Source organism: Molossus molossus, unplaced genomic scaffold (assembly GCF_014108415.1).
Source record: "Molossus molossus isolate mMolMol1 unplaced genomic scaffold, mMolMol1.p scaffold_m16_p_6, whole genome shotgun sequence".
In the NCBI taxonomy this organism is placed as follows: Eukaryota; Metazoa; Chordata; class Mammalia; order Chiroptera; family Molossidae; genus Molossus; species Molossus molossus.
The window spans coordinates 83638882-83665124 of NW_023425399.1; the positions used below are offsets into that span (position 1 = coordinate 83638882).

The following is a 26243-nucleotide window of genomic DNA, read 5'->3' on the forward strand; positions in this document are numbered from 1 at the left end:
TGGGCATGTGCGAACTGTTGGTTCCCTTGGTCTGTGGGAAGCCCTGGTAGCAGTTCTTAAAGGCTTCTCAGGAGACTGTAAAGGCATCCAGGGTTGCTGACCACCTGCTGGCCTTTGAGAGAAGGTTCACCCTCCTCAGGCGAGACCTCTTATCATCGGCAGCCAGCCCACTCCCCATCACCTTCTATAACTCTGGGCATTGGCAGGTGCTCTCACCTCTGCCTGAATAATGCCCGCTCATCTTTGAACACTCAGCTCACATAAAGAACTCTCAGAAGTCTTTCCTAACTCTCTCAAGGACAAGTATTCACTCGCTTTCACACGTAGACTCTATAATCTCTGTTAATTATCTCTCATATTACACTGAACTATTTACACATTTTTCTCCACTAGAAAATGCTTGAGCCCATAGAACCAGTCATTGAAAACTTCAAACTCAAACCCAGATCTCTTACTGTAATTAGTTTCAGGGATGCACAAATATAAGCAAAACGAGCATTTCTTTATCTCATCGCCCTCGAAGCTTTACTAGTGAATAGAAAGGGCTATCCTGGGATTCCTCAGGCCTCGGTTTGGGCCACCTGCAAAAACAGGGTCAAACAAATAGTTCTCATTCAAGACCATCTGCAGATGGTTCTACAAAAAGCTGACGGGCCACCTACTCACAACTTTACAGAGGTCTCTTTGCCAAGTTTATGTGTGACTCGGGGCCACCCAGGAATTGTTTAAGTCGGGAAAGACATTACTGCACATGAATTCAATGACTATTCTGTGAGTGGCCAGAACTGCCATTTATAGGAATGTATTAGGGGCCTTAATTTGTTCAGTCCTCACAACAATGTGATGAGGTAAGAGTTTGTTTTTTTTTCAGAAGTAGGAAATTGGGGATCAGAGATATCAAATAGTGTGCCCCAAGTCACACAAATTGTAAGTGGCAGGACCAGGATTCAAACCACCATGCTGCCATCACAAATTTGGATTCTTCCCACTGCACCACACTGCTTACAGAAACTATAATGATGTTTGCTAGGCTAAAAGGACGGATCCTGCTTTTTAAGTATTGTTACCAAACTGAGATTTCACGAGTTACGAATTCTAAAGGTTTCTCTATCTCAACATGACAACGATTTCTGAAATTTTGCAATTTCTATTTCTAGAAATAAAAGGATCCATTTATAGCATATAGGGCAGCGTTCTCTTGCCCTCTTCTGGGTTCGCCAGACCATATTTTTGTGACACTTCTTTTCTTCTAATTTCACTCTAGCCTCTGGATTATGAACAACTACAAAATGCACAATTTAGTATTGCTGTCAAAAACAAAGCTGCGTTTCACCACTCAGTAATCTCTCGGTATCGAGTCCAGTCCACCCAAGTTACAGTTAAAGTTATAAATGTGCTAGAAGGAATTGCATTCCGTCCTGCTTCCAAGACGTTCACTGTCCAGAGAGGCATGAGCATTAAAAAGCTGGCTAATTACATCCTGGGAACCTATCCAGCCATTGATGAAGACACTAACAAACCTGCCTCCAATGTCAGGTAAGATCATTTTAATAACATTTTATTATTCCTTGATGTAGTTTTAATCTATAAATTATTACAAAATAACGTCTAAACTATTATATGGCAAGAATACAAAAAATATAGACAAAGGTGGCCAACTAAGGAACCGATAACTGGAGAAGAGATGTAGCTAAATCATTAGACAATATTGTACTATGAGCAAAAATAACATAAGCATAAAAAGTGGAAACTAAAAGAAATATGCTTTAGTCTGTCTAGAGAGGTTAGGAAAATGTTTCACTGAAACTTTCAGTTGAGTCTTCAAGAATAGGCTATAGTACAATAAGATAGAACAAATGTACAAAGATATATACACTTAAAATCTAAAAGCATATGCAAAGTAGTTACTGCAGTATAAAGAGTGAGGACACAGCTAGGTTATTGCACAGGGCATAAATTTGAAAAATAAGACTAATACGTACTTAAAAACACTGTCTATGCTAGCATGTTAACTTTCTGCTGCCTTTTTTTAAAGCATATTTTAATGTCTTATATTCAGTATAAATACATTAAATATAAAATGAATCATTTTTATTAAATAGGTAACATTACATATTTGAAAGAAAACTATTACCTTTTTCTATTATAAAACAGATATATCATGGGACGTAATGATGGTGGTTTTCTAATTATTGATTCAAAAACGGCTGAAATCAAATTTGCCAGAAACATTGTTCGGGATTCTACTTTCATAGTTAACAAGACAATCACAGCTGAAGTTCTGGCCATAGATGGTAAGAAAAATATTTCAATCATATTTAGAAAAGTGTTACTTCAATTGCATTTAGTTATGAATAGATTATTATGATTATTTAACAAATTACCTTCATCACTAGACAGATGAGTTTAGGGCCTTGGGTCCCAAGACTGAGGCAGCTGAATCAAGAAGACTGGGCATTCCAACATCTTATACCCGTGAATTCTGTGTTCTGTCCTCATGGTTTGCTTGTGAATGGGACAGAAGTTTTTTAGACCGACCAGAATTTCTGGTTTTGAGAAGAATAGATAATGATTCATACTGAAAGACTATCAGGGAAGCTCAACTCAAATGTGAGGTACCTATAGAATGAGTTATTCATAGAGACTTCATGTATTTATATCATTAGATCTTCTGGAATGTTTTAAAAATACTCATTGAGTGTGTGTGTCTCCCCATGTAAAATAATTTATGCTTAAGGCAATAAACAAACATAAAAATAAAACAAAAGAGCCCTGGCCAGTATGACTCAGTGGTTGGAGTATTGGCCCGCACACCAAAGGATCATAGGTTTCAGGTTCAATCCCCAGCCCCACTTGGGGCCCGAGAGGGAGGCAACCAATTAATATGTCTCTCTCACATCGATGTTTCTCTCTCCTCCCCCTCCTCCACCCACCCTCCTTCCCTCCAATCCACTCTCTCTAAAAATGAATGAAAAAAATATCCTCAGGTAAGGATTAACAAAAATAACACTAATAAAGTAAAATAAAAGAATAAACACCAAAAATCACATCATCTGGGAAAAGAGCAAAAAGCATAAGAGGAAAATAAAAAATGATTCAATCCCACCACTGAGAGATTTAATTTTATTGTTTTTGATTGTCAACATATTTAAATTTTCCTTCAATAAACTTTTATATCTTAATTAACAAAAATAAATTGTATCTTATTCAAAATACTTTGGCTCAAGCTTTAGAAGTAAAAATCTTTCACACAATGCAGGAATCATGAAGTAGGATACATTTAAGAAAACTATTATTTTTATGTTGATTTCATTTGTAGTCAGTAAACTCACCACCTTTACAGGTCCTGGTTCCAAGCATATTAAATTAATAATCCATGCTACGAATTAGAAATGCCAGCCAAGTTAATAAATTTAAATTTGCTTTTCCCAAGAAGTAGAGATGGCAGGTCATTTTTACTTGTAAGAATAACAAATGTAATCTCTCATAAGAACATTAACTTGGCTGCATGCAAGAGAAATTTAAAAGGTTCATTTTTTACTCTCTCAGCTCTGCATTGTTACACTTGGTTTTCACATGTGTGGCTTTCGTAAAGGGGAGAGAGAGAAAGGGTCGCCTGAGGACCTCAGGTTAGCCTCACAGTGGCCACTCTTTCCTTGAGGGGCATAATAGGCTAAAAAATTAATTAATTAGCTAATTAATTAATTAATAGAAAATAAAATAAAAGGTTCTTTTTTAACAACTTGCTCTATATATCTTTTTAACTCTAAAATGTTATCCTTACAGAAAACACGGGTAAAACATCTACAGGCACCATATATGTTGAAGTACCTGGTTTTAATGAAAATTGCCCAACAGTTGTTCTCGAAAGGGGACAAATTTGCAGCTCATCACCTTCCGTGGTTGTCTCTGCTAGAGTGCAGGGCAGTGATAAATATACTGGCCCCTACACATTTTCACTAGAGAATCAGCCTCAAAAATTGCCATTTGTGTGGCGTATCACAGAAATTAATGGTGAGTAACAGTACAGTAGCATCCATGAATGAGAGTTACTGCTTCTTTATATTTCCAGAAGGATAAGAGCTCATGTGGGAGCAAATTCTTTCCAAGAGCAATTGAAGAAAATACTTTGCAATGAAGATGTGGTCCTCGCCTCGTGAATTTCTTCTTTTCAACAGAGGAAAGAAATAATATGACATAATGTTAGCACTATTTAATATTTTCTGTTTTTTCATGTGGACTCCAAATTTTTAATTTATTTTTATATGTTATTTCTACCTCCAGAGCACACCAAAAGATTAAAGTCAGGTATCTGTTTTATTGCAGAGCTGTTTAGATTTCTGAATACATAGATTTTTCTTACTGGGTAGGCTGTGAACAGACAGAAAGCACTGGATGGGTCGGCCTGCTCAAGGCTTATAGGAAGTGCACATGGGGAAAAGAGATTTGTAAACCCATTAGCCAGTGGGAAAGAGCTAATCCATCGTTCCTTTACATCTAACCTTTATCATGTTAATTTTACATTTCCTATCTTTTCTAGGAGTCTCATAGAAACAACCATTAGACTTAATAAGAATCTCCTCCCTTTCTAAATTTTATAGTGGCCTTCAGGCCACCTCAAATCTCTTGTAAATGAACTCACTTTTCTCTAACTCTTTTCTAAACCAATTTTGCTTCCTGTTATAAATGTACTCTGTGGTGTCCTAGTCATAGGTATCAATCAGTCATTGCTAAGTCACCAAAGGAATCTTGTTCTCCATGGTCTTCTTTCCTGGGGCCTTACTGATCCTGGTGTATGGTTTAGCTCCAAATTATGCAGGTAGCATTTAGCTATAAATGGGTTTACCAGACACATGGCCAATGAAAAGGCTGCAAAAAAAACATCAGAGAGAGACAGAACCTGGCACTAGACACGCCTGCTTGGGTGAGGCTCAGCCAGACAACTGTGGTTGGACTGGGTGGACCAGGCATAACGGCAAAGGGTATGGTGGAGTTAAGGCTGATCCAACACTAGTCTGTATGCCTGGAACTAATACAAAATACTATTGAATGTAAAATAAGCAAATAAAGATTAATTGAAGCGACACAGCCCTGCAGCTACTGAGAGGTGCTGCTGGAGCCCATTTAGAAAGGGACAACATAGCAACGGAGAATGGAGAGCAATCAATACTCATGAGTCAGATAGACAGCAGGCCTTCACCACAGGGAATCCCGTACAACCAGCACTAGGCTCATGGGATAGGACTGACAGGAGCAGTTGAGGTAGCATCAGCCAAAGCAGAAATTCAGTCTAGGTAAGTCAGGCACAAAAGCACAGAGTTAGGCAGCGGGGATACAGGCAGAGGGCCACACAAGAGTCAAGGGATTGGTACAGACACAGACATACAGAAGAGTGGATAAGCCGCAGGAGAGAGACATCTAGGATTTAAATGATGCCTGCCCCCTTCCTCTTTGTGGGGAAATTCAGGGTAGAACTGAGTCTCCATGGGGGAGAATAATGGGCCCATCTGGGACAAGGAGGAAATGTAGGCTCATTTACCCAACTGAATCCCTTATAGTCTTCATAGCTGCTCAAATCGCACCCTATTAGCCTCACTATCTGTGACAGTGATGTTATGGAAACTCTGGTTCTGTTAACAAATATAAGTTGTTTTAAGAGCAAAAGACACCTTATCGCACTGTTTGATGTGTATGATTGTTTCTTTACAGCTACCTCTGCGCTACTAATGTCCCAGGAGCAGCCCTCCCCTGGAGTATACAGAATCTCCCTCGTAATTACAGACAGACAAGACAGGCAGTGCGACACTCCAGAGAGTCTGACTGTGGAGGTCTGTCAGTGTGACTACAGGGACATCTGTACAGCCCCACACACTGGATCCAGGTATAGAGAGTATTCATCTGTGAGGCTGGGGCCTGCTGCCATCGGCCTGATACTCCTTGGTCTTCTGCTACTGCTGTGTGAGTATGCCAAAGCTATGTTCTGTTGTTCACGGGGTGTCAGCATTTGCAGAGGTCTTTGCACTGCATGGGCAATGCATCTCTGCAATGCAGTAAAAACGTTCTCTGATTATTCTATAGAAAAGCTGGGAAGAAGTGGCATTTTCAGGAAGAATCTGGTGTTTCAAGTTAATATGTCACTTGCCAATAATCTATATTCATACACAGCAAATCAGGTCATATATGTCAGTCATAACTTATAGTCATAAATGTTAGACAGCATAAGACATAAGAAAGTCATAAAGGTTAAACATTTAGAAAACAGCACAAGATAATCAAGAGGAAAAAAATAAAGCATGAATACTCTCTACACCCTGCCAGTAATATTCATGGTCAAAATAATGACTTTATCCATGAGTGAGACACTCTAAAATGTCCTCACCATATTCAAGTCTCATGAGATTCTAAAATAAAAACAGGACTTTGAATAAATGAATTTAGGAAAAATACATAGCATATCATAGGCTTTGAGCTTTGCAACACACATTAATATATCATAAGCTCTGACACGTTATTGTTTAATCCAACATTTCCTCAAAATAGCTTACTGCCTGAATACACATCCCCTTTAAAGCTTCTACACTTAATATGATTAGGTTTATTGAATACATTTAGGAAAACTACATACATTATTATTTTTCAATAGGAGTAAAATGTATTTTACTCAATAGATAGGTTTCTAAAAAGTTTCACTTAAATCAAAATCTTGTAAATCAAATCATATTTTTAATTTAAAAGAACTTTTGGTAAATTCTTATATAAATGAGAGAAATCCTTGATAAATTCATAGTCAGACCCCTAATTTATTATAAAAGCATAGACTTTTAGAGTACAAATGATTTTTCATTATGATCATATGCACTTCAACCCATTCATTTAAATATTAATTTATGAAATATTTTTTAACCATAAAGAAGTATAGAAAATTAGGCCCTGGCTAGGTAGCTCAGTTGGTTAGAGTGTTGTCTGATACACCAAGGTTGCGGGTTCATTCCCTGTCAGGACACATACAAGAAGTAACCAATGAATGCATACATAAGTGGAACAACAAATCAATGTCTCTATCTTCCTCTCTCCTCCCTCCCCCTCCCTCTCCCTCCCTTTCCCTCTCTAAAATCAATAAAAATAAAAGAAGTACAGAAAATTACATTACAGGCACAGATATAACCATAAATTGGAGTTAACAGATTATTTGCACACATATAACCTTATAACTAAAACCAGCACTCAGACTTAACAGATATTAATATTTGCCATATTTTCTCAAATCTCTTTTAAAAATAAAGAAATTGTTTTACATACATCTAGTGGTCTACTCCACATGCCGTATATTCTCCTTCCTCTTCCCCCAAATTGTTTGCTATTCTGTAGTTATTGTGCAGCAATTTCTTTACTAGCTGAAATTGACAATCAGAATTTCCATTTTTTGATATCATATTAGTCCTTTTCAACAAACAAATATTTTTCAAGTGAATACATGTGAGTCTTTATGCTGGCTTCCAGCTGAAACGGGAACTCGATTCTGGTTTCCACTCAGTTCACAGATTTATGCATATCTATCTGGGAAAACAATTATGCCGTGATCAGGCTATAGTAGAAGGGAATACATAGGAATATTGCAGAAGCTTCACAGAAGCTTGAGCCTTGAAAAGAAGTAGGATATAGTAACTACAAGAAAGAAAGGTCTTTCCAAAGAGTAACAGTGTGAGCCAAAGCCAGAAAATGCTTAGCTTGTTTTAGGGATCACACAGCCTCAGGAGGCTAACACCTGGGAAAACTGTGGAGTGAAGATGAAACTGGGGAACGCTTTGGGGCCAACTTGAAAGGGCCTACAAATACATGGTGTTTGTACTTCAAGCTCTGAGAAAGGGGAGTTGTTGAACGTATTGGAATAAAAGACTAGCACGATCATATTTACACATTAGAAACAGAACACTGTGCAGCAGTGCAAACTGTACAGTAGAAATAAAAGAACAGTTAGGAGGTTATCGTAGTAGTTCAGAAGAGATGAGGCCAACATTAGAGCCTTGACATGAGATTGGAACGAGGCATCACAGGGGTGCGTGGAGAGAATCTGGAGACTAATGGACAGAAACAGGGGATAAGAAGTCCAGATGAACCATTTAACTCAGTTGTTGCTGACACCATTAAATGAAACTGAGACTATCAGAGGAAGTGCAGATATGTAAGGTGGCAATCATGAGTTCTGATTTTGAAATGTCAGATGTTGAGGTGCGGAGATGTCCTGCAGGTCACTGTGGGATTGTGGGTCAGGGTGGCAGTCAGAGAAAAATAGTTATTCCCACAATCACATTTGCCGCATGCAACCAACTTTGCAACATGCCATGATTTGAATTTTGTACAGAACAGAACAAACATTTTTCAGTCTGTGGAAATATACTCAAAACTTTGAAAAATTTTCTGTGGATGCATATAAAAATAAAATACATATTGTACATACAGTGATTAATAAACAAGCTTCCTAAGAATATAATTATAATGCCCACCTAAAAATACTGACTATACAGGTGTGCATTCATCACCTTTCAAAACTGATTTATCAGTCCTGGCTGGTTTGGCTCAGGGGTTAGAGCGTTGGCCTGCGGTCAAGAGAGACCTGGGTTCGGTTCCCGCTAAGGGCATGTACTTTGGTTGCAGTTTGTCCCCAGCCCTGGTTGGTCATGCAGGTGGCAGCCACTCGAGGTGTCCCTTTCACGTCGATGTTTCTCTCTCTCTCCTTCCCACTCTACCTGAACAAAAAATGTCCTCGGGTGAGGATAAAAAAACAAAAACAAAAAACACACAATATTCCATCCTTCCCAAACCTTTAATAAAGTCATATAATTGAAAATGGCAATAAATAAAGCCTTTAGAAATATCATTTACATAAACATTAAATTAAATTTTAATTAAAAAATATATTAATTGCATCCAACCTACTTGATTTTATACACGTGGCCTAATTCTATTTATTTATTTATATAAATATAAATATATATATGACCAGCCTCATTTGCATAATTGGTGTAGCCTATCCAAACAATACCAGCAAATCCTCACAGAGCTCACTACCATCCTTTACCCACTAACTCATTTAATCTTCAGAGCAATCTATGATGTAGACACTATTTATTCTCCCATTCCTTGGATGAGTTAATGGAGGCAAGAAAATATGGTGAGTGGTGGAGACGAAAATGTAAACCCTAGAAGTCTGACTCCAGAGGCAGACTTAAACTCCTCACTAAGCTGCCTGTAAGTGGACAGAGCTCAAACATTAGAATTCAAGTGGCTTTTAAAGGTCAGAGGCAGGCAAGTGTGGTCACTGACTACTTAGTATGGGAAGCGCTTCTTTCAATCTTTTTTTAAAAAGATTTTATTGATTTTTAGAGAGAGAGAAATATCCTGCACACGCCCTAACAGGGATTGAGCCCGAAACCCAGGCATGTGCTCTGACCACTGGGAATTGAACCGGCAACCTTTCAGTGCATGGGACAACACCCAACCAACTGAGCCACACAAGCCAGAGTGTTTCCTTCAGTCTTAATTGCCAAGAGGTGACAGACAGGCACAGAAAGAATGATAATCACTCTGGCAGGAAGGCCCCTCCAAGCAAGGGATTTTTAAATCACAATTAAGAGTGCACTAATAGCAGATCATCACTCTACTTGCTGAGGAAGTTTGCTGATTCGATTGCTGTTTACTAAGAGCATTAGAGACCAGATTACTAAAACATTGTGCCCACCTAAAATCTTAACCATCTAGGTGTATATTCACTTGATACCATATACATAGCCTCAACTTGTACAAATAAATGCAATAATAATAAAAACATATTACGAAAAAGATTGAGGAACTGAACAACCGCCTTTCTCAGTCATCAAACAGTGCCTATTTTAAGATAACAGTATACATATCACAGGAATGATTTGCTCTGTCTCCTTCAGTTTCATAATCATATGAAGTTTTAGTTTGCTTAATTTACTAAATTTTATTTGATAAAAACTAGCTGTGCTTTCTATTAGACATTCCATAAGTATTCATAATATTTTATTTTCTTTGTAACATGCCTGACAATTGTCATGTCGAATCATTTCCAAGGGATTCAAATGTTCTGATATTTTGTTTTCCTTTGTGCTAGTGGCGCCCCTTCTGCTGCTGACCTGTGACTGTGGGATGGGTCCTATTGGGGGAGCAACAGCCGGCTTCATCCCAGTTCCCGATGGCTCAGAAGGAACAATTCATCAGTGGGGAATCGAAGGAGCCCAACCTGAAGACAAAGTGAGGATCCAGTTTGTAAAACATTTATTTTAGTTATATAGAGTAAAATTCTATTTATATTCAGATAGGAAAGGGGTAATGGGATGTAAAAATAAAAGACTCCTTGCCCTGGCCGGTTTGGCTCAGCGGTTAGAGCGTCTGCCTGTGGTCCCGAGAGACCCGGGTTCAGTTAAGGGCATGTACCTCGGTTGCAGTTTGTCTCCGGCCCTGGTTGGTCGTGTGGGTGGCAGCCACTCGATGTGTCCCTTTCACATCGATGTTTCCCTCTCTCTCTCTTCCTCTCTCTCCCTCCCACTCTGTCTGTACAAAAAATGGAAAAATGTCCTCGAATGAGGAAAAAAAAATAAGAGACTCCTTGACCCTCACAGACCCTCGTGAGTCAGTGCTGAAATGAATGGAGCCTTTTAAGATCTTAGTTCTTGATGTCAAATCATGAAAATGGTTATTCCGGCAAGAACTTGGGTTTCTTGTAACGTCACCATTTGCCAAGAGCCGCAAAAATCTGTTTGTTTGTTTTTTATTAATATATTTTTTAACATGGTTTTCAGGAAATCACAAATATTTGTGTGCCACATATAACTTCCAGTGGAGCTGATTTCATGGGAAATTCTGGTAAGTGAACATCAAATGTATTTTTTAAAATAACAGTGGGTTAAATAAGAAATGATGAAAAATAAGAAGTATTCTAAATTCTTTTATTAATAATTTACATATATGTGTAGATGCTTGGAGATGGTACCATTGTAACAGGGTTTCAATGAAGTGGCTCATTATTAGTATATTAGTCAATTCCATGATCTAGCTCTGGCTTCAGTAAGTTCATTTGCCCACTGCTGCCACCCTTTTTAATATCTGAATATTTGTTATACTATTTTCAAACTTTAAGAAATTGATCTATAGCTCTCACAAAGTCAATTATGAACTTTTTACTTAGAAAAGATTTGACACATATAGAAAAATGTAAAGGAAAATATAACACTATGTACTCACCACCCAACTTTGACTATTTTTAACATTGGTAATGTTTTCAGTTAAAGCCTCATGTGGCCTTCTTCCTTCCCCGGAACTAACAGTATCCTGATTTCAGTTCAATTACCAATTCTTATTTCAATCATAATGGCACAAGATTGCTTATGTTGTCATATACGTGAAGTTATTTCTTTGGTTTACCAAAGACTACTTTATTCGTATTATCACAATGCCACAATTAAGACATAAGCTAGAGGAACAGTAAGACCTTAATGCCCAATATTAAACTTTTTCTTAATTCCATAATTAGCAATAGATTGTTTTTAAATATCCAGCTGCAAAATCTGTATATGTCCTGGAAAATGTAACTGTCTGCCTTTATCAGCAACCCCAGTCCTCACCTGCTCCCCAATTATAATTACATAGCAAAAACTATATTGAGCATTCTCTAGAAAAAAGAACTTTTCATGAGTCTGTGATGTAAAGGTAACAAGGCAGAATGGTCACAACTCTGTTACATTTTCCTCAGGCACCAAGACACCAAATTAGCATCTGCTAATTTGCATGATTACAGTATACATACTTCCTCTTTGTTTTTCATATTGAGCCAATATGTCAGCTTAATAACAATTTCCCCCCCTGGAAACAAACAAGCATTGCATTAGAAGCTTTCCACGGCTGTGTGCTGAATATTGTGTTTTCACTTTTCTGTTTCTGGCCATTGTCACTGAAAATCCTTTTCCTTTGCATATTTTTCAATTAGTATTTTTCAGAGCTGGTTCATCCGAATATGCTCTGTTATACCCCCACCTCTCTGTTACTCTCACATAACAGACTGTGGGATGTTCTTATCACCTCTAGACATATCATTACGTTTTCTCCCACTGATTTGCTTCACTTGATGACTGCTCATGGATATCAAAGACCAGCATAAAAAAAAAGAATCGCAGCATGATATGCTACAGAATTTTCTCCCGTTTTTAGAAGTTTGTACAAATACCTGTACCAGAGGAATGGCGGTGGAGGAAGCTTCAGGAATAGAACTGACCACCAAGCTTGGAGCAGCCACAGGATCTGGGGCAACGATGGGATCTGGAGCCGTCGCAGGGCTCGGGGCCACCACTGGCCTTGGCTTCTGTTCTGCAGAACAGTCTGCAACAATGCAAACAAGGCATTCCATGGGAGGAACCCACAAGGACTACTGCGAGGGAGCAATAAGCATGAATTTCTTGGAGTCCTACTTTTCTCAGGTAATTGGAAAACTTTGGCTCTGATGTCTTATTTACATGAGAGATCTTTTTACTTTACTGTATTTCAGTTTTGCAGTTCACTGTTTTACAGCTCGTTAAAATGCAAGAAATATAGGGTTTCTTTGCCTAAGTAATACAGATCAGCTAGGAAGGCTGCCCAAACTGGGCTGCTGGTCAAAGGAATAATGGGTAAATAGACGCAAAGTGAGAGAATGTAGCAAGTGGCACCTTATCCTGCCAACTGGAAGAGCAACAGACAGCAAAATCTGTATTTCAGGATCTGCAGCATCCTCTTTAGAAACACAAAGCAGCACATTTTGTATTTCCTATACCATAAAGAATGTCAGAACATATGTGCATATACATTCTTATGAGAAAGAGATACAATATTCTTCACATTTACAAAGGTGTCCCTGTCCAGAAAAGTTGAAGAACCACTGAATCAATGACCCAAAAATAAAGCGGGGAGGAGGGATGTGATCGAAGATTTGGTGAGAGTAGAACCGCAAAGGGTCAAGGGTGCAAGAACAGAGAGGGCTTTGGGAGCAGGTCGCTTGCCTCCTGGCTGGTGTGTCATTCAAACAGGTCTCACATATAGTTTTGGTATCAGAACTGGTAAGTGCCAGGATCTTGCCCTTGTATAAGCAGATGGAAGCTGACACTGTGTTCAGGACAGCCTGGTACGGAGGGTTTGTTTGGGATGAGGATTCTTGGGATATTCTGAGGTGGTGTGGGCTCTAGTTAAGGGACAGGCTCCCACAAGAGCTTCAGGGTCTAGGCAAAGGCCCCAGTCTGGGTGAGAGCTGTGTCAGACAGTGCACAGTGGGATGTCTTTCCCCCTACCCCAGACACAAAGACATGCATTAACACAAGTACACACAAGGACCCTCACACTTGGCCCAAGTAGTAACCTCCAGGCTCCGTACACATTTGTTTCGTAGGCCTAAATCCATATGAGTGCCTTCAAACTCAAGAATTAAAACATAAGCCTAGCCCAGGCTCAATTTCAAGAGAATGTCCACTACACTACTCTCCAAACACCATATAATTTCTGTAAGATTGCTGATACAAAAGAAAATGTCTTTATGTCTATGGATTGCCTAAATTACGCATTCATGATCCAACCTTGATTTCTATGAATGCTATTATATTCAACAACTGAGTCTCTTTTAAACTTCATTTTTCTACTTTTCTCCACCTTTAGAAAGCATGTGCCTGTGCAGAGGAAGACGATGGCCAGGAAGCAAATGACTGCTTGTTGATCTATGACAACGAAGGACTGGGGGCTCCCAGTTCTCCTGTGGGCTCCCTGGGTTGCTGCAGTTTTATTGCTGATGAGCTAGATGAGAGTTTCTTGGACTCACTGGGCCCAAAATTTAAACAACTTGCAGAGATAAGCCTTGGGCTTGACGACAAAGCCAAAGAATCTCAGCTACCTACCAAAGACAGCGGTTCTGGGATTGTATCCTGCGGCGGTTCTGGGATTGGATCCTGCGGCCATTCTGTAGAAATCCAGCACTCAGAATGGGTAGACCCTTCTAAGTGCCAGACCTTGTCAGGCAGTCATGGAGTGTGTGTTTTGTCTGCTTCTGGCTCTGTCCTCCAACCAGCCATTTCCATTCCTGACCCTTTGCAGCAGGGGAGCTATTTGGTAACGGAGACTTACTCAACTTCTGGCTCCCTCGTGCAACCTTCCCCTGCCATCTTTGATCCACTTCTCAAGCAAAATGTCATCATGACAGAAAGAGTGATTTGTCCCATTTCCAGTAGTCCTGGCAACATACATGGTCCGACTGAGCTACAAGGGCCATGTAAAATGATCTGTAGTGAAGATCCTTGTTCCCGTCTAATATGATCAGAATGACCTAACTGGCCACAAAAGCATCTTTGGACCAAATTATCCATAATATCATAGCAAGGTTCAGAGTATTGGTCTAATCTGGCACTTACTGGCTACTCTCATAAAGTGATCATAATTACAGTTAAAAATTTTCTAGCTCACACCCCCAAACTGAAGATTTTGCCACTCTTAATTCTCAAATATCATTTGAGTGGTAGTAAATGTTAATGTTTTTCGAAAAACCTTAACATATTCAGTAGGAAAATTTCTTAACAATTTTTAAGCTTCTACTTTTGCAGTGCCAAAGAAAGGTGTTTATCGCTTTAAAATGCAATGCACTTTTAGTAGATTAAGCACTTGGAGTCAAGAGTCCCAGTTCTTGTCTTTGTCACTTTTTCTTATATCATTAATAATGATGTAAGTGACCTAAGGTGTTTGCTAAAGCATTTTGAGCTGCTGGGTAGGGAAAAACAAGAACTAGTCACAGTTGAATTTTTTTCCATCTGCCTGGTGCTGGGAGACCCTAAGTGCATCTTTTGCTCAAGCTGAGTGCTACTGGCTTATGAATTAAACTTGCTACATCTATATGCCTCATATTCTAACAATAAGATAATTTTATCATAGAACATTTAGGAAAGTTTAGTATGGTGTAAATAGTATTTTGGGTTTCTTTAATCATCTTGAAATGATCTATCCAAAGAAAATGTTTTATACTGAACTCCTTCCAACACACTTCTCAGTAACAGATCCTATGTTAATGAAAAATGCTCTTTATTTTTTAAATGTCAGTGGATGGATGTAACTTACGTACGATATATCATGATGTTTATTATGTTAACAATGTCTACAGACTTCATGGGACTACAAAACATGCCTTTTCTCATAAGCAAAAGAGTCCTCTAACTAGAATAACACAAGATAAAATTTGTAAATATGTATTATAAGCAGAATTTTAGGTCAAATAGGATATGAAAAGGGATTACTAGGAACCTCTATTTTTTTTTTAAGCCTTACAAATTTAAAATTAAACAGCTACAGAAGTTTAATTCTTGAGTGTAACAATAAGTTAGTGAAGGTTTAGGATATATTATTTCATTCATGTTACCATGATAGCAACGCAATTCTTCAAATCATTTCTGGTCATTCAAGTTCTTGAGCCTTTAAACCATAGAATGCACCCTACCTGGTTATCAACATTATTGTCTTAACTGAGTCTTTACAAGGTCATTGTCCAGTTCCATTATCTCTAATTGCATGTACAATTCTCCTTTCTTTTTTTTTTTTTTTTTTTTTGCCATATTCAAAACTGATCTTTGTTTTTTCAGATGGAGTGGAAAGTAATAAATGTTTGTGTTTTAACCCAGAAGTGTGCAGTCTTGAGGATACGTTGGGGGAGAGAGATCCCTTAAATGTCCTTATAGCTAGCATTCTTCCCTCTCCCAAATGCCATGACTTCCAGGAAGGCATATGCTAGGTTAGCCTGAGAAGTGCAGGTAGCCTGTTCTTCCAAGACAAGGGTTCTGCTGCAATAAGGCCTGAAATGCACTTGAGTTGAGGGGAACTTGACCCAATGGAGCAGCCTGCCAGGTCCTGAGGAAGTCACTTTGCTATTATCACTGGGAACCTCTTCTCTTACTTCTCAAAAGAAGCTTTCTCTGGGATGTTGCACACACACTGTTGAGCTGTGCCTCTGTTTATACATGAATTAAATTAATAGTCATAACAACCCTTATTCCAAGTTCAAAAGTATATTCAGGATCCCCAAAGTATTTTAACTTTGCCTCTTAAAATATAACTTTTCAGGAAATAAAAATTTTGCTGCATTGTCAGACTGGAAAGGAAACCATGCCATAGTAGTAAAAGTTATATAATGGAATAAGTGAAATTAAATGTGTTTTGAAACAAAAATAGATCAATCTTGTCTATAAGGATCTAAAACTGATTTGCTGTGTAAAACTTAATTCAACCAAAAATGTACCTGTATTTTTTCATCAAAAATAAAAATGTTTAAGAAGAAAAGAAAATGCTAAACTGTCCTTTTACTTGACGAATCATCAATTTTAAACAGTATATATTAAAAGTTTAACATTGTTATAATAAAACTGGCAACAAATTTATGAGTACTCCCCTAACCATTCACTACAAGCTCAACTACTCTCTATAATTAATAGTTATTTAAAAATATGATATAAGAAAGTGACTTACATATAAGTTTTTATCAGTATATTACTTTTTTTTTCTCTAGATGATACCTATTCTGCACCTTCCCAGGCAGGAAGAAAATACCTGGAGACTCAGGAGCTCTTCTTCAGGTGAATCTAGATGGTACTGGATGAGGTCAAAGCAAACTTTTACTAACTGGTTTCTTTAACTCGTTTATTATTTGTTTGGTAATGTAGACTTGTCCTTCAGGCAAAAGTTTTGACATTCTATGATGACTCAGAGAGAAAAGTTGAAATAAAGAGAAGGTAAGATTTCTAGCCTAACATGATGAAAAAAAATATATCATGTCTCTGCTGACAGCCATTAGCCACAGTGAATACTTGTTATCTTTATGCCTTTATTTAAAGCAATGCCACATAGTAAGTCTCTTCAGAACTTCGGATCTTGCAGCTGACTGACTTCCCTCGTTCTTAAATGCAGACTTGGACTTGGTGTTTGGGCCGCAGAAACTACATTAGAGTGGATGCCGAGTGAGGAGAAGTGGATGGCTTCACTCGAGTGTTCCAACTCAGTTTCAGGAAAAATGAAAGCCATGTAGGTAAATTCCAAAAATATCACCGGTTTCTCCCAGTCTTAGAAAATTCAAGGAATAAAAACCTTAACTTTCGCCCTGGCCGGTTTGGCTCAGCGGTTAGAGCGTCGGCCTGCGGTACAGAGAGACCCGGGTTCGGTTCCCGCTAAGGGCATGTACCTCGGTTGCAGTTTGTCCCCGGCCCTGGTTGGTCGTGCGGGTGGCAGCCACTCGATGTGTCCCTTCACATCGATGTTTCTCTCTCTCTCTCTTCCTCTCTCTCCCTCCCGCTCTATCTGAACAAAAAATGGAAAAGTGTCCTCGGGTGAGGATAAAAAAAAAAAAAACCTTAACTTTCAAAAATCAAGAATGTAAAAGGAACACATTCAACTGACTAGCTTCAGTGCAACTAACAATTAAGAAATAAGTAAAAATTCAGGATCTTTCCTTCTTGTTGTTGGCAATTCAGCATTTTCTCAGCTCCTTTACTGGGCGTACAAAGAGTAATTCTGAATCCCAGATTATATAGTCTTAACACTTGTTCAACAACATAGTCTATGATTGTTTTAAGGAAGGGGGAATAACTGATCAGAAACCAAGACAAACAATCATTTAAATTCCAGGTGACTGTAACGACACGTTTTTCATGATGAATACTGAGGTTCCTTCTGCTTTATCTGATCCAGACGGTACTGAGATTCCTTCTATGACAAGATATCAAGGCACTAGCCGTTCTAGGTTAGTTTGTTTGCTTTCTTTCTCATTTATACATTGACCTTTTTTTTTTTTTTTTTTTTTTTTAACAAATACAAACAAAAAATCTAAACACAACACAAATGTAAAAACTCAAGAGAATGATGGTCTAAAAGAACAAGTGTAAATGTATGTAGTTACCAGAGTAGGAAGAAACCAGACATGGGTGAGTGCTGCCTACCAGGTGGCCAGGAGACTTATATATTCTAATGTAGTTCTTGAAGTAACCCTAAGATTACAGTCATGAAAAAAGAGACTTGGGAATAACTTCCTCAAGGTCATATTATAATGTGTCATCAATATAAATGTTTATCTCTAATAATTCAGCCTACTGATCATTATTATCCTCAGAATAATCTCTTTATTTTCATCTCTAAGACTTGAGTACAACATGAAGATTTGGAAAGAATGCAAAGAAGGCCTGGCCTGTTTGGCTCAGTAGTTAGAGCATCGGCCTGTGGTCCAGAGAGACCCGGGTTCGGTTCCCACTAAGGGCGCATACCTCTCCCCGGTTGGGGTCGTGCGGGTGGCAACCAGTAGATGTGTCCCTTTTGTGTCCATGTTTCTCTCTCTCTCTCTCTTCCTCTCTCTCCCTCCTACTCTATCTGAACAAAAAATGGAAAAATGTCCTCAGGTGAGGATAAAAAAAAAAAATGCAAAGAAAACAGTGAAAATTATTATTTTTAATTTTAAAAGATTAGAAATCTATATATAATTCTAAAGATTAAAGAAGCAGTGTAATGTAGGCATATATATATATATATACATACACACACGCGCGCGCACACACACACAAGCGTGGGCAAAATTAGGTTTACAGTTGTGATTACACAAAACAGTTTATTCTTATGTTATTTATTATGTATTATTTTCCACATAAACAACTATAAACCTACTTTTGCATATCTGTGTGTGTGTGTGTGTGTGTGTGTCTGCGTTTGTGATGAGAGAAACAAAGGACTCTACATGTCTCTCTATATATCTAACATTGAGAGAAAGAAAGAGAGAGAAAGAGGTAGAGATGGAGAGAGGGATTAAAAGAATGCAAATAAGTTATTTGCAACTATTTCGAAGTATATGTGAGGCTATTTTTCATGGCACAATGACCAGTTCTCTTGCACATTTAATAATGAAAACAAGCTACATAGAAGTCATGGAATCTTTATTTAGTAAATTCCTTAAAAATTATTTTGACAGTGTACTTTTTAGAACAAATTATGTGACGTGTCTAGATATAAAAATAAATTTTTAAAAATTTTTATATCTGTACATATTATGAAATGATCAAAGTCTAGTTAACATCCATGACGCTACATAATTACAAAAAAAATATTTTTTTTCCTGTGATGAGGACTTTGAAGATTTATTTTCTTAGCAACTTTCAAATATGCTATTCCATATCATTAACTAAAGTGACCATGCTGTACATCACAACCTCAATGCTTATTTATTTTATAACTAGAAGTTTGTACCTTTTGATCCCCTTTACCCATTTCCTCTCCACCCACTTCTGGCCCCTGGCAACTACCAATTTGTTCTCTGTATCTATAAGCTTGGTTTTGCTTTTTTGTTTTTTTTTAATAATAACTTTAAATGGGTCCATTCATCTTAGCTTTTCCATGATTTGTGAAAAACAACACATTTTAGCAATTATTTTACTCCTTAAAGCTATCTCCATTCCTCCTTTATTCCCCTGAAGTACATGGGACCATTGCATTTTTAATTTTATGCCTCAGAACGTCTCTGATGTTTTTTCTGTGTGCTGAGTTTTTCATTATTAAATGAAAAAGCAGTAAATTTTGTATGAAAACACAGAACATCAAATTATGATAATATAAGCAAAGCATTGATATTGGAAGAATATGTATCTCTTCTTTTCCCAAGAAGCACAGGAAGCATTTATATTGTTTCATCATCAAGAGAGGATTGCAGAAAGCTTTCTTAATTATAAAGCAGTACAGAATCAGGTAATCCTGTATTTATTTAAATGGCATAATGACATGGTTTTCACTCCTGCAAGGAGGCTTTTTTACTAAGCTAAAAATGAGTATCTCAACACCAAATGTGTGATTAACTTTAGTCATGTCCCTCCATGTCCAACTGACTAGAACTGATAAGATTTATATGTTCCTAACTAGGAGGTAAAACACACAAACACACATGCACACATATCTGCCTCCGGTAACCATGTAGCTTGGCTTAGCTGAAGCAGTGTCTTTCCATCATCAAATCCATGGACCGAACACACATGCAAGAAGTCAGCTCTCTAGATTTATTATTCAAAAGAAAAGAATCACCTAGATTTGTCACCTTTCTTAGGTAAAGCACAATGAAGAGGACTTGTTTGACCATACTTTTACTTATTCTCATCCAGAACTGACATCCACAACTTTTGATTAGTAAAAAAAAAAAAAAAATGTGTAATAGGAAATGGAAGGATTTGTCAAGGGTTCAAAGATTCAGTTATAAAAGATGAGTAAGTCCTAGAGATCTATTATACAGCATAGAGCCTATAATTAACAATATCATATTTATACTTCAAATTTTGCTAGGAGGGCCCCCTGGTGTGGCCCGGTGGTTGAGCACTGTCCCATGCACCAAGTGGTCACCAGTTCAATTCCTGGCCACGGCACATGCCCAGGTTGTGGGCCAAATCCCCAGCCAGGGGCATGCAGGAGGCAGCCAATCAATGTTCTCCCTCATCGATGTTTATATCACTCTCTCCTTCTTCCTTCCTCTCTCTCTAAAAATCAATAAAGAAAAAAAAAATTTGCTAAGAGGGTTAAATCTTATGCTAACTGCTCTTGTCACAAAAATAATAATAATAACAATAAGATGGTGTAGCCAAGCTTTGGGAGGTGATAGATTGGTTTATGGCCTAAATTGTGGAGATGATTTTATGGTTATGTACTTGTCTCCAAACTCATCAAGTTGTATACATTAATTATGTACAACTTCTTGTATGTCAAAAAAGTTAATGTGTAATAAACCCTTAGTCTAATAAGTTCTAATAATACTTATTTTTCTGTATCTTCCCTCTGCCTCTCAGCTATTAAAAATTGCTATGGGTTTTTCCTCCAAAAACCCATACTTTATGGCTGCTAATCATTAAGCTTTAAATTGATTTTCTAACTAGCCACTCTTTTTATATACACTTTCTTGGACCCTCAAACTGTCCTTTTGTGCTGGTCTTTGAATATTCTTTTAAAGATTCAAACCAACAACAAAGGCATACGCTGCCAAGATGACAGAAGACCTTCTCCTCTATGCAACAAAGATTCTCCCAGGGCCTCCAGGACAAGCCAACGCTTGCTACTGCTGACTCAGCCAACCAACTCTGGGTAGGATAGGATAGGATGTCTCCACTGATAGAACAAGTCAGGAGATGTTGTGGGATATTTTGACGGGAAACAATGAGTTGTCAAGGAAAGAAAACCTGTAAAAGTTTGCAGAAAATTAACACCACTACAGGAGGATCTAAGAGGAAATTTTTAAATTTCATTCCATCTATTAGTCAATCAAAAATAATGGTATGTTATACATATTTGAATAATTAACTTGAAATGTTTTTGTTTGGTTGGTTGGTTTGTGTTTTTTTAATTCTGTGTTTTAAGTTAATGGTTAAGAGTTCAGGCTTTGGAGACACACTAGTTGAGTTCAAATCGCAGCTCCCCACTTACTAGCTGTGTGTCTTTGGGCCAAGTTACTTAACCTCTTTGCATCTCTTTGTAATTCATAATTTAAATCTTCCAAATGAACTCAACACAAAGCTAAGAGTGCTGACATCCAAACAACTGAACCATACAAACTCAAAACATATATTATCTGATCCAAAGACTTATTTTACAGATGCTGAAAAAACAGGCTGAAAAGTAACTTGTTGATCAAAGGCAGAGTTAGGAATTGACTAAGCTAATTCTCTTTCTGCAGTTCTAAACTGTGACTGTAATATTTCTCTTTCACTAATCTTTTGCCTTAGCCACAGGCTTGTTCTGTCTAGTCTACTCTGCACTCAAAATTCCTCTGAATACACAAACAAATAGAGATGAATAGCCAAACTCATGAGAATCACACTGAAATTTTAAATTGAGCTTACTTGGAAATGGGCAGAGCGGAAGGCTTTTTTTCCTAAGAGTTCTAATTATGTTATTTCCACCAAGTAGAATAGGGCAGCCAGGTGGCTTTGTGGGATGGGGGAGGGAGGAGGATTACTTGAAAATTAGCATGAAAGGAATAATGCTAGTGACCCCACCCCCTTTAGGACACATGTGTTAGGTAATGCTACTAGAATAGCAGTGACTGCACACAAACAAAAAACTGACTATGCTTTATGTTCAGTTTCTATACGATTTGTGATGCCAAGTTTCTGGCCAAGTGAAAAGAGTTTTATTTGCAAAAGTTAGTTAACCCAATGTAAAATGAAAGGAAGTAAAGTTTGTCTTTACCTTTGCATGTATTTTTACATTATTTCTAGAACATGTACGTCTAATATTTTCATAATCACTACCTCCTGGTTTCTTTAAAAATCTGACTATAGCCCTGGCTGCTTTGGCTCAGCGGTTGGAGCATTGGCCTATGGACCAGAGTCCCGGGTTTGGTTCCCGCTAGGGGCATGTATCAAAAAAAAAAAAAAAATCTGACTATAACTAGCTGATTAATTTTTTAATTGTTTGATAAATTAATTCACAATGAAGTATAAATCACACAAAGCACTTTGTTACTGTTCCCTGGAGTAAATATCTGTAATGCTTAAAATATCTGTTGACTCAAAAAAGTGAAATTTTATTATCATTAGGTCATAGATCAGGAGGCTGAGTGTTTTTGCACACTTTCCAATGTTCCTCAAATCACATATTTGGCATCTGTCCATGTAGGACCACAGAGCACACCTGGGACTCAGGTTTTTCATTCTGATCAATTGACCTAATGCATCTAGTCTCTAAGAAGTACAAGTAAGTAAAATATTCTATAGAATTTCCATCATCTTGTTATTCCCGAAAGCCAGGAAGCCACAATCTTCTTCCAATTTTTTTTGTTTGTTTTTGATGGTTTATTCATACTTCTAAAGTGTAAATCCATGGTATGAAGAACGATAAACCATACTCTGTGAACTTAAAAGTCCAATTATTGAAAATTCTGAGGCTCAGGCAGATTCTCTCATAGGGCCAAACAATGCGAACTCACAGTGGCACTTTTATGAACCATAAAGCAATTCACAGGAACTTTCAGGTGGATTTTACTTTGTTCAACTCTGTCTTCTCTGCTTAACTTGTTGAGTTGTCATCAAATTTACTGATTACTTGAGGTGAATGTTCTAATCCTGAAGTTAAGAAAGAAGTACAATGGTACACTCTCTTCCTCTTTCATAGGAGAATTAGTCACAAGAAGTCATTGTTGACTGACTTACCTTTATTGTAGCTGATTCTGCATGAAATGGGTGTGACTCTCTGCAAAGGTATGACGTTACTCAGGTCCAGCTGGGGAAAAAAAAAAAAAAAAGTTACAGTAAATGAACAGAAAATTGCCCTGTAAAATAAATAAGAGGTCTACTTTAAAGGCATATAGTAATGTTCATACCAAATATTATAATTTTTAAAAATCTTAAACACAACTGTCCTCAAAAAAGCTGGTAAGGGTCACTGTGATTATTAAAACTAAATTATCAGGAGCAGTTTTTACCCATTGTCAGGGAAGAAGAAAAATAATTTTCCAACTTAGAAGGGTAGAAGGAAAACTTCTCCCACAACCTTCTTTGTATCAAAGTTCTGCTTAACTGGTTTGCTTATTGTTTGATCATATTTCTACCTAATAAAATCTCTATTTTAAGTGGAAACTAGACGAGGCAATGAAATTCAAAGTAGGCCCACTGCAAAAACAAAAAGATAAAAATGCACAGTACAAACAAAACAAGTTTAAAAACAAACATTTTCCTGAAATGCTCAGACACTAACGACATTTTGATTTTCTTCTTTATATCTGAAAACAGCTTCAGCATTGCAATCTCCTGGGGGTGTATAGATGTAACCAATTTCATTAAATTATTATGTATTCTGTTACAAGATCTTCAATTACTTTTTATCAAAAGTAGAGTTACTACATACAAATAATTTGCCATCTGTAATATCTAATTTGGGATTTGAGAATAACAATGTTATAACTTTTGGTCAGCACGGCTGTTGCAATTTGTCTGCCAAAGTAGTGATGCCCAAAATGTTTTGTGCAGGACACCTGTGACAGACGACATTCACAAGGTCATGCCTTTCGTGGACAAGTTTGAACCGAGGCTCCATTCTCCTTCTGGGCTAGAATCTACCCTCTATCTCCTTCCAAGGGGGCTATCAAAAATGTTAGTAAGTAGCATCATTATTGAATAACTTGAAATGTGCTCTAGTCATTTTAACAAGTGGTTTGATGCCAAGATAAACCTCACCAACAAGATTAATTTTGAAAGTAAATTAAAATGAGTAATTTAATATCTCTGAATCCATTTTTTTTCTTTAAAATGGAAATTATTTATTTTTGAGATTCTGCTTCTCTCTATTAAAGTCACTATTCTGGATCATTTTGAAAAGATCTTTAAAGCAAGTATTTTACTTCTACATTTACTCTCCAAAATTACTGCATCACTTCTATTTTACTTTTTCATTATACCTAAGAATGTCATTTGTTTGTGTGCAAATAAAGTAATTGCCAAGGAACCAGCACCCTTTCCTGTCTTGTGAGGGGTTTTTCTGCATAGCTCCTAAGGTCGTTAGTCACATTGGGTCAGATTTACGGTTTCTGTCTGACATGCTGAGTAAACACTCCTGCGCTTGCTAAGAACCCGCAAATCCTGTCATGCAGGTGCTGAATTCCAGTCCAGGGCTGCTGTTAGCAACCGAACACTCCCCACCTCTCTCCCCTAGTCACTGCTATTTCCCTTATCTTTCCAAGAATTCCCATAAACAAATCCTAGGGTGAAACCAAAGCAAGAGATGCATTCCAAAATGTTTTCAGAGAATGGAGTTGGATAGATAAAATCAACATTCCCGAGTGTCTCGCTTCCCTAATGAATACTTAACTTTGTTCAACTGCAGAGGGAAAAGGGATTTTCCATATTGTTTATGGTTTTGAACCTTGTTCCCCTGTAAAGAAAGGAGACTTATAAAAGAGGAGGAACACAGAATGCTTTCCATTGGCCTCTGACCTCCTCCTACCGGGCAGTCCTAGCCAAGCCCATCCTTGACAAAACGGTGAGGGAGGGGGTGTTATCCATAGTGAACCAGGCCTCTCAGCACACTTTCAATCAGTTTGGTAACATTTACATTCTTCCAGGAATATAATAGTCTTTTACTCTTTTTTTTTTAATCCTCACCCAAGGATATATATATTTTTTTTTCTATTTATCATAGAGAGGGAGGGAGAGAGAAGATGAGAAAGGGAGAGAGAGAAACATAGAAGTGAGAAGGACACATTGACTGGTTGCCTCCCACACGACCCTGACTGAGGCCTGGGACACACCATAACCAAGGTCCATGCTGCCCTTGGCCGGAATCCAACCCAAGACTCATTGGTCCTCTGGGCGACACTCTACCACTGAGCCAAACCAGCCAGGGCAACGGTCTCTGACTCTTTAGCCTCGTTTTACACACACATGCACACAACTTATCCTCCAAAATAACTTGAAAATGTATTCATTTACTCATCATTCACACATTCAAATAATATCTACTGAAGACCTTCAATGGGTCAGCCAGTTTGGGGCACTGGATACATAGCAGTTCACAGTGTAAAACCCCAGTCGTCATGAAATTGACCTTCTAGTGAACGGCAACCGGTAATACATAAAAGTAAACGCTTAGTCTTTCAGATTTTGATGTGCCAAGAAGAAAACCAAAGCAGAGAAGGAAGGTGGGAAGCTCTAGGGATGGGGGTAATTACAATTTTTAAGTGGGTGGTCAGAAAAGGCCTCACTGATAAGGTAGTATTTGGGGTGAGGGTCAAGAGTGAGGGAGTAAACTTTGTTCCTGTCTGGTGCAGAACCTTCTAGAGAAAAGAAACAGACTGCAAAGGCTCTGAGGTGGAGCATGCCTGGTGTAATAACAGTATCACGCTGTGATGTGAAGAACTGATAACATGCCACCCTTCCAATAATACTCATGTGACATGAGAGCCTTTGGCTAAAGGATTTTAGACATTAGTCAGTAGGAGAGAGGCATTGTGATGGGGCATCAAGGCCTTGCTGAGGTTTCTAATGAAATTGCTGCTTTGGAATACACCTCAATCCAGCATTATTAGTCTTATCGCCTTTTAAAACCAGTATGATGTATTTTGAAAAAAGTCTCTTAAAATATGTTCAGCACTCTACTCAGATCCGAGAATAGACAATTTTGTTTTCTTTGCTGAGCAAAATCCTATTTTGCAACTATAGTATCTTCTAATT

At 37.8% G+C, this 26243-nt stretch overlaps 1 protein-coding gene and 1 non-coding gene across 2 annotated transcripts in view; both read left to right on the forward strand.

Moving 5' to 3' along the window:
- Positions 1-15414, forward strand: part of DSG3 (desmoglein 3) — a 30854-nt gene extending 15440 nt beyond the window's left edge. The window contains exons 9-16 of the mRNA XM_036245794.1: positions 1265-1536; positions 2155-2294; positions 3787-4014; positions 5710-5958; positions 10136-10275; positions 10824-10887; positions 12229-12494; positions 13699-15414. Of these exons, the coding sequence (XP_036101687.1) occupies positions 1265-1536; positions 2155-2294; positions 3787-4014; positions 5710-5958; positions 10136-10275; positions 10824-10887; positions 12229-12494; positions 13699-14349 (2010 nt within the window). The 3' untranslated portion in view covers positions 14350-15414. The remainder of the gene's footprint in view (positions 1-1264; positions 1537-2154; positions 2295-3786; positions 4015-5709; positions 5959-10135; positions 10276-10823; positions 10888-12228; positions 12495-13698) is intronic.
- On the forward strand, positions 3540-3674 carry LOC118619449. The gene has a single exon (XR_004957224.1). It is a non-coding gene; the product is annotated as a small nucleolar RNA SNORA64/SNORA10 family (small nucleolar RNA).
- Positions 15415-26243: the final 10829 nt, after the last annotated feature.